Source organism: Pangasianodon hypophthalmus, chromosome 5 (assembly GCF_027358585.1).
Source record: "Pangasianodon hypophthalmus isolate fPanHyp1 chromosome 5, fPanHyp1.pri, whole genome shotgun sequence".
Classification (NCBI taxonomy): domain Eukaryota; kingdom Metazoa; phylum Chordata; class Actinopteri; order Siluriformes; family Pangasiidae; genus Pangasianodon; species Pangasianodon hypophthalmus.
The window spans coordinates 23,715,079-23,728,842 of record NC_069714.1 but is presented as its reverse complement, the minus strand read 5'-3'; the positions used below and the strand labels follow the sequence as shown (position 1 = coordinate 23,728,842).

Below are 13,764 nucleotides of genomic sequence, written 5' to 3'. Positions count from 1 at the left end.
TACAAAATTAACCCAAATGAGGCACAGATTTTGGCAACATGGGAAAAGGTCATAAAGGTCTTGAGAGCCTCTAATGTGATGTTTTGACTGCATGGCTCACTGCCTGGCGATGGGGAACTTTTCTTAAAAAAAAAAAAAAAAAATCTAAAACCGTCAAACTCTCTTCTCTTGGCGACCACTATTAAAGGAGTTGGAGCTTAGAATGCACTTGAATATATTCACATTCTGTCAGCTACAGCTCTACTACCTTAATTTGAATGGGAATATTTACTCAGTCTTTTTCTCCCATCAACAAAGTGATTGTAAACCAAAAAGACATGCCTTTTTGTTTCGTCAGTGCAAACAGAGTGAGATTGAGTGCAAGCTGAGAAGCGTAAAGCCTGCAAGCGCATTCATTGAGAAGTCTGCTTTTTCTGTGCCTCACTGCCTTCAGTAACTAATTTAACTGTCAGAAATTTGTGCGAAGAAAAAAACCCATGTGCATGAAGACATTCTAATTAAATTGCTAATTTTTAACTCTTGATTCCTGCTGCACCTTTAGGGTTAACGGATCACCGCTTTGGGTCTCTCTCGAGTGAGAGTGTGCTGGTTTGACTCCTGAGATTAGTCAAACAAGCTTAAATTACAGTGCATTTTGCATTTTTTCTGAGTAAGTGACAGTGATATACAGCTGAGGAGCAGAAAGAGTGGTACACCCTCTGAAAGCTCAGCACACATGCAAAACTCATCCACTTAATATCTGACAATGAGTCAGTTCGGTATACTAAGCAAAGAAGACTTAATTTCAGTTAATGGGAATAATTACCTGAAAGGTTGCTAATTGCCTGGAGTGTTTCTCCAATGTCAGAAACTTCCACATCAAGTTGCTCATGTGAATTGCTTTCCTGTGCTCCCAGCTTTTATTCTTAGGTAAAATAACTAAATAAGAATTTTCATGTCGAACGTTTAAGGAGACCTAGCATTTCTTTTACAAAAAAATGAAGGGAAAAAAAGATTTAAAAAACTACTATGGAATTAAACTATATATTCTTTAAAAACCTTATTTAACAGCTGTTACTGCTACAAACACTTTTTTTCATATAGTCATTCTTTTCCAGATGGTCCCAGAGGAGGGACTTTTAGCTGTAATATTTGCTATAATTGATACAGGAGAATACTATTTGAAAGATATTCATTTCTGAGTTGTTTTTTTTTCAGCTGAAGTAGTGGTCAGAACCAACTCGATTAAAATTTGTCCCATCAAAAAGCCAACTCACTAAAGGATGTGGGATGTGGAAGATGGCATTTGCTTCAGATACTGGTTATTTTTTCTTTGTGCTGACATTACCCTCATTCTCGTGAACCTATAGAACATAAGAAGGCGTGTCTGTGGTCTGTTTGGTTGGTGACGAGAAATGAAAATGGGGTAGCTGCTAATTATTCAATAGAATTTTGCCTTGCAAATTTATTACTGTTGTTTGGTGCACATCTGGAAAAAAGGGCCATCATGTTCATCTTGTTCATGGGCTTTTTGTGGTATTTTGTTAACAATGTTGCAGGACATCCCAAGAGGTTTTTGGAACTAGCTAGACACCTCTTTCGAATCTTTTCGTCCTTCTTATACCATAACAGCTCATTTGGATTAAGGTCATTGCCTTACTTCTTCTTTCCTTTCCAAATATCTCTTACACAGCTTTGACTTGACAAACCATATAAGACTTGATGTGCATTTTTAAGGTTTGGATTAAACCTATTCAATTCAAATGAGATTGACTAATAACTAGAAGAACTCAATAATAAATATAATAACTTGGATAAATATGGGTTGTGAGTTCCACTGCTGTAAGTCAATTAAAACAATTGCAGTCCCCATGGCCATGCTTCAGAAAAAGCATGTCTCTGTTTTTAAGATTAGCACCACATTCCTGTTCATGGCTCTTGCTTGATCTTTCTTAGCTGTCTGGTGACCCTGGGGCCATTACATAACTGAAGGTATAGTCAAATCTTAAAGTGAAATGACTGGTGAATTAGCTGGCTTTGTGCTCCTCTCAGAGAACAGACCTGTCCCACCCTGAGGGAGTCTCTGAGTGTGACTTAATTCCTGCAGCCATCTGGATTCTGCTGTTACAATTTATCGCCTGCTGACAGAAATGTAACAGTCAAGGACTCTTGTTTCCCTAAGGTGCTTGGGAATCTTAGCTGGTCAGTGACAGTTCTTCCAGTCTCGCGCAGACTCTATATATGGATCAATCCTCAGAGTGCTCAGTTTCTAGTTTGGCTCTTCACACAGCAGCACCTGGACATGTGCAGGATGTTCGCCCTATTCTGAGTTTAGCATTGTCCTGTCAGGGTCTTTCTTTTATGGTTTGGTTATTTTAGTCCTTTTCTTCTTGCATAGTTTACAACGAAATGTTCAGCTGGGGTTCAGATCCTGCATGTCTGCTGTGAATGATGTATGTTTTGCACTTCTTGCAGGCTATGACCCTTGTGTTGATGTGACAGTGGTCTTTTGGCAGGTCTTTATTTATTTATTTATTTATCTATTTATTTATTTTTAAACTCTATTGCATTGCCTCAGGTTCTTGATCATATATTTTGACTTAATGTTTTGACAAAACCAAAACTAAACCATCTGCACCTCTTGATGAAATTACAGGATCCCAAATGATTATGATAAATGAGACCAAGTGCTTAAAAACCTGTAGAATGCTCTGTTACATATGCTTATGTATAAGCAGTTATATATTTTATATATAAATAAAGTTCTAGCATTTTGTAATCTGGTTACCCTGAAAAGGGAGAAAATCACATTTAAAGATTTAATTCCAATTCCACTGAAAGACACACCACCTACCTCTGCATTTGTACATCTAATTGCAGAAAAATAACATTACTGCCAAATTTGTAAGAATTGTAATTTAAGCTAAGTAGTGCTTACTTTGATTATCAGCACCATTCACATCAGTCTCTAATCTCATCACCTGAGGTAAAGTTACTCGAGGCATTTAAACGCAAGGCTCATCATCATCTCTTCACTTGTCTGATCTTTGTTCATGCCAAGATTGGTGTGGAAATAATCGCTGATTTATTTCTAGTTATAATAATAATCGCTGAGTTCTTCTAGTTATTCAGTCACTTCTCTTCTCTGGACTAAATTTCTTGTTATTAATGTATTTTATCAGGTTATGTAAGCATTTTAAAACTTTTCCCACTGTCTTCTGTACAGAGTGTTTAAGTGCTCTTCTCTGTCTTGATGATGTGATGGTGCAGGAGCATCGCAGACGTTCTGACAGCCGCTATCTGATTATACACTAAATTGATTAGGCTTGTCCATGTCCATTTTGCTGTGGCACTGAGCTATCCAACAGCTTGATCAAAGAGTGACATTTATTGTGTAAGAAAATCTTGCTTACTTATGTAGGATTAAACCTCTTTAGGCAGACTGACTGTTTTAACCATCTCATTTGTTAATCTGGCCCTGGCTCCTAAGTTCCATAGAAGGTGCAACATAGCACTGTGTTCTGAAAGAAAGATATATATTATCAGTGAAAGAAAGATATACATTATCACATTAACATGTGGCTTCCAGTTCCAGATGTGCACGTAAAGTGATAGTGGGCTAACTGACATCTTATTTCCAGATGCCAGCTAATGCCATGTGACATGTGACAAGGCTGATAAGTGTGGAAGAGAATGTGAAGGGTTTCATCTGTGCAGACTTTGTAGAGCTTTATCACTACATTTTAGCATGTTATGCTGCATGGCGTCAAGTGTCTGTGTACCTCATCTGCACTTATTTTCTTAGAAGCCAGCTAAACTAATAAAGTTGGGTCGTTACATAATTGTCTTTCGGCAGACTCTCTCTCCACACTGATTTACAGCTAAATAGGACATTTTTCATAAAAAAATAGCTTGTAAATAGCATAACACTGGGGCACTCCTCTGCTTATCTAAATTAGATACACTAACAGGCATTGGATGTGTTGTTTTGTAATTTAGTTTGAGCTGAGCCTACGAACAGTCCTTTGACTATTGAAATTGGTGGTGAAATAAACAAATTAAGGCTAATTATTCTGATTATATGAACAAAGTCTAATTAGCCATGGCATTGATGTCTTAAAATGTTAGAACATTTGTGGTGAAACAACAAACGATGGCTCTTTACAACAGAATCCTTCCTGCTCCTTTCCTTTTTTGCACAAGCATTGAATTTGTGGAGCAGTCCCTATCACAAATGATGCTTATGCTTAGCTTTTTTTTCCAACAGGGTTGGTTTTGCTATTTTAGAGAAGACTGTGTGGGCAGGTTTGTTTTATTTTATTTTATTTTACAACTCTCTTGAGGTGACCCACTGATCCTCTAAGGAGAAATACAAGTTGAATGTCATTGCCCCAATGAAAGACGAGAATTTTCTGACATCTGGGGTAAATGTTATTTCCTATTAAGGCATGGAGTTTTTTCCCCCTAAAGGTTCCAACACATTTCTCTCATATATATGGTATAGGACTCATACATACAGTGTAGGACTTTCAGAATAAAATATAGATTGAATGCAAGTGTTATTTTATTATTTTGCTTCTGTGTATTGAATTGCATGGTAATAAAAATAAAAATAAAGCAATATACCACTATATAGGCAGTGTTTGGGAGGGGAAGGGGTGGGGTTGGGCGTTCTGAGTACTTTTCCATGTGAAGTCTGCTTAATCCCAAATGAACCCTAAAAACTCCATCTTAAAGGAACAAAAATGCTAATTGCTAATGTTGAATGAAAGCTGTGCTGGGATTATGGTAAATGTAGCCATGCAAACTAGTCCTTACATACTTTCATTCACTGTTAGGAATGTTAGCACTTTTGAGTGCATTCCTTTAAGGTGTGATCCAGCAGTCTAACAACACACTTTTCTAACCAGGTCCTTCCCTACAACCCAAATGTAAACCTCACTTATTTCCACGTTTTCTTTTATATGTTGTCTATCATGTTTAATTAATCTCTATTCCTCTTCTTTTCTTTTACAGCAGAGAGAGGTGTTTCGCTCTCACAGCTGATTGGTTACCCTCTTCCTGAAGGCGTCACCAAGAGTTATGAACCAGACCCTGGCTTTGTGCTCGATCAGAGCTCCAAGACTGGTCAGCTGGCCCGGGTGCACCTGCCCACATCTTTTTACCGTGACTTCTCCCTCCTGTTCAACCTGAAGCCCACTTCTACCAAAGCTGGAGTCATCTTCTCAATAACCGACACCAACCAGAAAATCATGTACGTCGGAGTGAAGCTTACAGCCGTGAAGGACAGAAAGCAGAATATTGTCCTGTTCTACACTGAGCCAGACTCCCAGGCATCCTATGAGGCTGCAAGCTTCACTGTTCCCTCCCTTGTCAACTACTGGACTCGTTTCTCCATCAGCGTGTTGGACGATCAAGTCACCCTGTACCCCAGTTGTGACTCGGAGCCCCAGGTGCTCCGCTTTGAGCGTTCTCCAGATGAAATGGAGTTGGAACCAGGAGCCGGGATCTTTGTGGGTCAAGCTGGAGGAGCTGATGACGATAAGTTTGTGGTATGTTTGCCCTGCTGCCAGTTTAAGCATGAGTCAGAGATAGCCTGGAAAACAGTCAAGAGTAACAGTATTGTGTTTTACAAAAACAGATCACTTGCTCAAGCATGAGGCATGCAAAATTAGCAGAAGCCATTATGCCTGCCATTGTACTAGTTTGATTTGATTGAGTAGTTAATGTAATTTTGTAAATCCTGAATTTACCCCTAAAACCTGTGGTCTATTGAAAGGGGATCCAGGGGATCCCAAGTGGTGCAACAGAAAAGTTAAAATCCTGATAATGCCTAAGCCATCTTTGATTGGGAGTCCAAGAGAGCAAAATTGGCTGTGTTCTCTGGGTGGGAGGGATGTCATTACCCTCTCCTCTGTCAATCACAGTGAAACTAGCCAATCACGGCTGTTTGGGAGGTCATAAATGTGGAAGAAGGCAGTTAGCACTTTCCCTGGAGTTTGCTCAGTTGTACTGTGATGTAGTGTGAGCAGCAGTTAGAAAAGATGCAGTGGCTGTATTCACATGTCTTGGATGAAGCAAATTCTAGCCTTGAGCCTCCCTGGTTGGTAACTGTCACGTAACATTAGTGCTAGCTAGTGGATGGGAAATGGAAATTGGAAGGAAATGGGAGAAAAAAATTTAGAGCAGCAACCTTCTCCTTCCTTATCTTATCCTAGGCCTGAAAATTATATCTTAAACATGTTAAAAATGTTGTCTGGTAGTGCTAGAGAATGCTCATATGAACCTAATTTAAAGGCTAACTCTCTTAATCAGTGTATAAATGCCACAGCTTCTCTTGGTGATTCTCCTCAGACATACTCTTCTATGTGGTTATAAGCCAGTACACTGTGGGCTTTGTTTCAAGTCAAACACTCCACTCCAGAACAAGGAAATGCAGATATAGTAGAGTCAGCCTCCAAATGGCCCTTTGTGGTTTTGATCATGGTCTGACTAACCCTTCCTGATCACTTGATGAGAACTGCAGACTTTTAGCCAAATCTAATCTGTAAGTGTGTGCAAGTAGCATTTTTTTCTCTGTGGGTTACCCTAGCTAATTACTACATGGGTAATTCCATTAGTGAGGTGCACAAAAGACTTGAACACACTATTTAGAATATTCCACAAATCACATGTTCAACAGGAAGTTGTATGAATGAATTTACTGAAGATCATGGGAAGAAGAAAATTATTTTCAGTGGTAATGTGACATTGACTCATGAGGTCATTTTGAACGTACAATCCTGGTACCGAAATCGTAGCTTGAAAATAAATTATTAATTTAAAATATATTTTAAATAAATCACTAGACATGTCCTCATGTCATTAGCATAGATACTAGTTAACCACATTTTGTATATTTGTTAATTCTATGCTGAAAATCTTAATCTAGTTACTTTTATCCATGTTATGCATTTTAGAGTGACATGCAGCCATTGTCAGCAAAGAAACCTCGTAAACATGATATATTGTTGATTAATACTGGATAACACATCTTTTGATAAATAATATCTAAATGTAAATAAAATAATACAAATTATTTTTAAGACTTACAAGCTAAATGGCACTGTAATCATGGAATCATCCACTTATTTAGGTTTGAACTGTCCCATTTCCATTTCACTGAACACATCATGTAGTGGGCTAACATAACTGTCACTGTAATAGCCATTGTAAATGGATTTATTGTGTAGCCTTATATCTGTGTGCTACATAGGTATTCCAAATATTTAAGTGGTTCTGAAAATGCATCTTGATCTTCTACAAGGGAGTGGGACCACACTGAGGTTATCTCCCTCCTACCTATTATCCATGGCAGCACTGTCCTGCTGTCTGCCCATAACCATAGTGAGGCGCCCGGGCCAGCAGGAATGCTCCACTTTCAGTGCTGGACTAAGAGTTCACAATAGGCATTCAGCAGCAGATGGGTGGGATGCGCCTCAACACAACCCCTCTGATCTCACTGTGTTTTATGTGGTCTAGGGAGGCCTTTCAGAGTGACATCAGCAATGTCTTTGTAATGAGTCAGCCATTATAATTACAAGCTTCATTAGGCTAGATATGATTACCATCTTTTTGCTCTCATTAGGGCTGTGTACTAATCGGCAGATCTGTGCTTTGACTAAGCCGGGCTAGGACTGCGGATGTGTGGGATTTTCAGTAAAGGTCACGGTGCACCACAAAAGTTCAGTTAAGGTGTCATAAAGCCCCTTTGACTACATTCTTGCGGTAAACCTTTGACCTCAACCCTGGTCATTGAGTGAGAGAGAAATTTGGATACTTGTGAAGATGAATTTCAGTTAATGTAATTTGGAAAAGCTCTTAATGTGTGTTTTGTGCTTATGTTGCTTAGTAGTTGGTAGCCTGAATAACATTATATTCATGGTACCAGTTACAGTTATGGTCATAAAGCACACGGATGAACAGGCACTCTTCTTTCGAAGTCAGCGACATCATACCAATTGTTTGATTATGTGAGAAAACCAGGGGGAATCTGACACAGAATGCGAGTTGCACTAATACACAGACTTGCTCATTTATGTGAATGTCTGTCTTTCAGGGTATTATTGGAGATCTGAAGGTGGTTGGAGACCCTCGTGCAGCTGAACGGTATTGTGAGGAAGAAGAGGATGATTCCGATGGAGTAAGTCCCAGAAAGCTGCTTCCATGAGCCAGAAGGACCATAGTCACATCCTGACTCACTTCATGGGATGATCTGATTTAGATTACACCTTGCCTTGGAATAAATTATGTACTTAGTGGAATTCGTAGGGGGTTTTCTGGACAACAGCTAGACTTAATGTGTGTTTGGGAAAGCAGCCCAATACGTCAGATCTTGAACAAACTGTTCTAACTCAATTTCTGTCTCAGGAATATCTTAGAAAATATATATAATTGTGAAGACAGCTGTAAAACCAATTTCAACCACAACTTTGTTTTAATCAGTAAAATAAAAAATTACAAATAAAAGAGGATACAGTCCAAGCTTTCTGTTCTTGTGTTTAAACTCTTCAATCACTAGTTCAAAGCCATAACTGCTAAACTGCCACTTCCCCATATATGAAGTAACATAATAGACATAGATTATGTAACTATAGAAATTCTTCTATGAAAATGTATATTTATTCAGGGTAAAACTTTAGAAAAGAATGTGACCAGACAGCACAGCTTTAGGCAATGGCGGAGACATCCTTTACTGTCATAATTAGGTTTATATATTCAATAAAAAGTTTAATAAAACAAGTGATGCAGGACTTTTCATATTTTTACTGTGTTCTGTCTGGATTTAAAACTTACCATAGGACCCAAAGGGGGCACATTCAGAAACTCAAAAAAGAGTGAATTTTGATTGCTGTGCAATGTTTACATTCATTTACTTTCTTCCAGCAGTGGCAAAAAAAAGAAATATAGATGGTATGTAGTTCTGAAGTATTTTATACATGTTTTGGGGTTTACATTAACCAGGGTCTACACTGTAAATGCTTGTGCACTGATAGATACCAGCCCTGTGGCTGGTAGTGCACGGAATCCTCTCATATATTTCAGAGAGAATGCTTTGCCTGCAGTCCCGTTTCCATACAGTCAAGTTTTAAAGCCCAGTGAAAAAGATCCTTTAGCCTGCAGAATTGTGCAGAACCTCTGGCTTTTGAGATAACATCAAGGTAATAAGATCATACTGATAAAATGAAGTTAAGGAGATGAAATAATTCTCTCTCTCTCTCTCTCTCTCTCTCTCTCTCTCAGGCCTCGGGTGATTATGGAAGCGGTGATTACGAAAACAAGTACACAGTCTCGGTATTATCTTCTTTTATTGTTTAACTTTCCTTAAAGCATTGTTTATGCTATCTTTATATTTGTAACCATGAACAATGGGACCTCAAACTTTCACAATCAACCTACATGTAATCTTCCACACTCAAAACTTGGTCAAATAGCAGTGTGGTACGGTTTCAGTCTGTTTCTAGATGTGTGTGCCATGTGAGTTTTGGCCAGACTGCGGTTTTACAAACTCTTATCTTCTGGAGGGAATCCAGTCAAACACTGACATCTGGGTCCAAGTCTGACACAAAAAACATCCTGTGCCTTCCTGTTCCGCATACACTGGACCATATTAAGGTTAAAAATTAACCTTCAGTCTGATAGTTAGTGCTTCTGCCTGAGCATGCTGGCCCCAATTACAAAGGAAGGGAAAACCAGGTGGCTCCACTGGACTGAAGGCACTGGTCTCTTCCCTCAGCTTCTGTGTGCGTTTTTACTTAATACACTGTTTTTTCCATCAGTGTAAAGGAACATTATGCTCTGAGAGGGGGATGTTTTGGCTTCTGTGCTCCTCCTGAATTAAACAAGTCTTGGAGTATCAAACTCCTGTTTTGAAGCTTGTGCCGCATCACGGCGGCCTTTTCTTTCATTGACAGGTATTTATTAGGACTATAAAATCAGCCTTAAATGTTCTCAACAGCTGTTAGGAAACACAGAGTCAGCAGCTTCATTCTTTTCCAATCCTCCTACAGCATGCAACGGGTTTAAACAAGCTCCTGAAGAAAAGCAAGAAGGTGCCGCAAAGCAAATTTTCCATTGTGTTGCAGTGGAATTTGTTCCTGATTGATGGTCTGTTCCCTCGGGGGCATTTTCCCTGTTTGTTTCACAGTGGATTAAGATGTATGTTGGCGTGACGATGTCTCATGGTGTGAAGCATTTCTGGGGTAAAAACTCCCAAAGCGTGAACTCTTGTAGCTACTTCAGCATGAGTCTACCATCTGCGAGCTGCTTCATCTAATCATATCTTGTAGGATTTTTTTTTCTGCTAATAAAAGGCTTCATCTTGTGACTCTTGTGCGAACACGAGTTTGTTCTCATTAAGTTAGCGCCGTGAGCTTGAAATATGATTTGCAGAATCACAAGTGCATTATGGTTTATTGGCGTGCAGGTCATGCCGGTCACAGGTTGTGCTTTTTTTCAGTTTGCGTAAAGTTAATAAGCAGTCCAGTGAAAGGTCAGTGACTCCCCAGTTCCCTCAGGGACGAATGGATGCGTGGAATGGAGGTCCTGCCTTATTACAGTACCACTGAGCTTCTAAGGATGAGCAAAATTCCAGTCTTGTGCAACAATAAGAGGAATGTGTACCAACAAAGGAGAGTGATTTTTTTCCCCCTGAAGCAGGCTTTACTTGGCAACACCTATCCTCCCTTACTGTCATGTGCTCAGCGCGAGTTAGCGATTTTGGGAGTGGAGTTGTGTCAGATGTCATCTCTGCCTTGTAGCAGTAAGGAGGACTCTCCCACACATAGACCAGTAGCTGTGATAGCAGATGTTCAGCAGCTTCTTTTCCTCCACATACGTCTATCTGCTGACAGATAAAAAGTGTGAGGCCCTGGGCCCCAATTCTCATCCTGATCACTCTCTTCAGGCTAAAATACACACTGTCAGTATACCCTAAACGCCATTCTTGTCCTATTTCTGTGCCCCAGTGGGAGCTGACTCTCATTTCAGTTTCTTGGACTATGCTGTGAGAGTGTCAGACTTAAAATAAGTACATGCTGTCACTGTATATGTGAGATAAAGAATCTTCAGGGAAACATGACTTAGACAGTAGGATACTTCAGGAAACAAGAAATCGTGAATAACCATAAGCCGTATAAAGGTAACTAAATTATATATTTAATTTATATTCTGCAACCCGGGATGTTGGATCTGGTTCTGATTGGTCTGAAGCTCATTCACAGGGACATGAATGGTGGACGCTCGACACTCTAAGGCTAATAATAAACTGATTATAAAGTTTTTTTTTGTTTTTTTTTTTTAAACAAAGAATTATATATAATTGTATTGGATCCATGGATCCATGTTGATCCATGGAGGAGTCTTTGGTACCAGTGCTCTGTAATGCATGATAAGTTTTCCACCACAGACAAGTCTTCAGGACAGAGGATTTTGTGCTTTCTGGCTTCTTAGTAACATGAAAAGCTGTTTTGTCTTATTAACTTCAAGAGAGAGGATAAAAACAGCATGTGCTATAGTGTACTTGTCTTTTTTATTCTTCTTATACCACATGAACTTGTTAATAATATCACAGCACACTTTTTATTCATTTATAGTTACATTTATTGTTGTGAAATATCCATGAAAACAAGTCATTTCCTGTATTACATTCCCTTACATTACATTATAAACAGTTATAACCTCAGCAGTCTCTCTCTTGAAGTAAACTTTTGTTTGTTCATGTTTGTTTGCGTTTTATTCCTTACATACGTGACAGCACTGTTTTGATAAATTCCTTTATTTCTGACTCACGAAACATAGAACATGGAACATGGGGGAAAAAAAAAAAAAAACACTCCAGAGCCCATGGGATGCTGAGTTACTTTTCTCTTATGGTTAGAATCAATCCTAAGCAGCCATAATGTTGAAACCCACAAACCATAACATGGCATCTGCAATGAATAATGATCAGTTATACTCCAAAAGCTGTATGGTATGTCATTACCTAACAAAAACTACTACATCTGCTTAAAAAATACCAGCAACCTTTGGCTTTGTGCAGTGCTATAGTATGTAGTTTATGTTGTATACTGTATAGATCTCACCTTCCCTCTGTATATTCCCCTGTAGACCACAAGTCAACCTTCCAGCCCCTTACAGCAACCGCCAGTAAACCCTACTGTGGTAACAGTGAGCAAGGATGTGCCCAAAGGTGAGTGTGTTTATGACCTAAACCTCAGTCTAGACTGCTGTTTAAAAAAAAATGACAGCAATGTAAAGTTTTTTTAATGCATTTGGTTTAGATTGTTTTACAGTTGATGTTACTTCTGAGAGTTAAACTGGATTATACTGGGAAATATTTTTAATTATGATTGCGGTTTTAGCACAGTGGTTACAATAGTCTCCGATGTTTATCTTCTGCTTAGATATTACTTGTCAAAATTGCAGTCTAATTCCAAGTTTGAAAGGGAAAAGAACTATCCAGTGTCTTTTCTATTGTGATGAGCCCAAATTTCAAGTGGAGACCATCTTGTTGTATGTCACGCCCTCTAGTGGCCATGATATCACTTACAGCTGTCAGTGTGACTAAGCGACAACAGATTTCACATTAAATTATTGATGTCACATATGATTTATTTAAAAAAAAACCCTAGTGTTACAATCATCATTAAGATGCTAGTTATAAAAAATAAAATGGATGGATATCTTTACTGATAGAATATTAATAAAGTAATGGTAGTGTGAGAAAGATGCTGAATGATTTTGGAATAACTAAAGTGTCTACATTTCAAGTTTCTTTTTCCACAATGGGTTTAGTTAATCATTTTTAATGAACATCAGGCTCAGTTGATGGCTATGGACGAATTTCTGGCTCATATGCTGATTCTCGTCGAACGTCTGGCTCACACGGTAATTCTGGACGATCATCTGGCTCAAATGATGCTTCTTCTGGCACTTCTGACAATTCACACCGATCATTTGGCTCATTTGACAATTCTGAGCCAACATCTGATATACATGATGATTCCCGGCGTACATCTGTCTCAGCCGATGGCACACGAACTTCAATTTTGATCCAAGATAGCAGGCGAACCTCAGACCGAACTGCTGATTCAGGGCGAATTTCAAGCTCTAGGAGAGTAACAGGGTTGTCTGATAGCTCCCGACATACATATACTGTGAGTACTGGTGGCAGAGGAGTTTCTGGCTCCGGTGCTGAGAGAGGCAACTCTGTGGAGCTCAGGCCTGGGACTTCCAGCTCCCAAGGTGGGTCACAGAGCATGAACGTAGGCCTGCTGCTGCTCTGTGCTCTCCAATAGACTTTCCCAATGATGCTATGCATGAAGTGCTGAGATAAAGCTTGAAGCTTCAGAAGTGCTAGTTGCACCAGTGCCAGAGCGGGTACCACCAGTGACTTTTGTGTATTGCATGAAATGCGGCATTGCTACACTATTTCATGTCACTGTACAGGAGTGCTGATGCTGCAGCTTGGTGAGATGTGGGAATATTTCTTAAAGGAATACTTCAGCAATACTTCGAAAAATAATGCTTTTTCTTTTTCCTGATGCTTTTTATGTTTTTTAGCAGCCATAAATGGAAAGTATGATGGAAGATATTCCTTAAGAAATATGTTGATGTCAGGGCTGAATGGGGAAGCTGTGTGTTTAGTTAAGATTAAAAAAATTATTTTTTGTTGTTAAGTTGAAAAGCTGCAAGCTTTGATTGACATTGATTGAAGTGGCATTGATGCCCCTCACATTGAAACAT

The 13,764-nt window shown here is 39.1% G+C and overlaps 1 protein-coding gene across 6 annotated transcripts in view; it reads left to right on the top strand.

Annotated features, from left to right (window-relative positions):
- The window catches only part of col18a1a (collagen type XVIII alpha 1 chain a), an 81,708-nt gene that overhangs the window by 45,635 nt on the left and 22,309 nt on the right, over positions 1-13,764 (top strand). For all 6 annotated transcript variants that reach the window (XM_026910830.3, XM_026910811.3, XM_053233946.1 and 3 more), the window contains 4 exons: positions 4,996-5,531; positions 8,078-8,161; positions 9,262-9,312; positions 12,127-12,208. In XM_026910830.3, the coding sequence (XP_026766631.3) occupies positions 4,996-5,531; positions 8,078-8,161; positions 9,262-9,312; positions 12,127-12,208 (753 nt within the window). The remainder of the gene's footprint in view (positions 1-4,995; positions 5,532-8,077; positions 8,162-9,261; positions 9,313-12,126; positions 12,209-13,764) is intronic.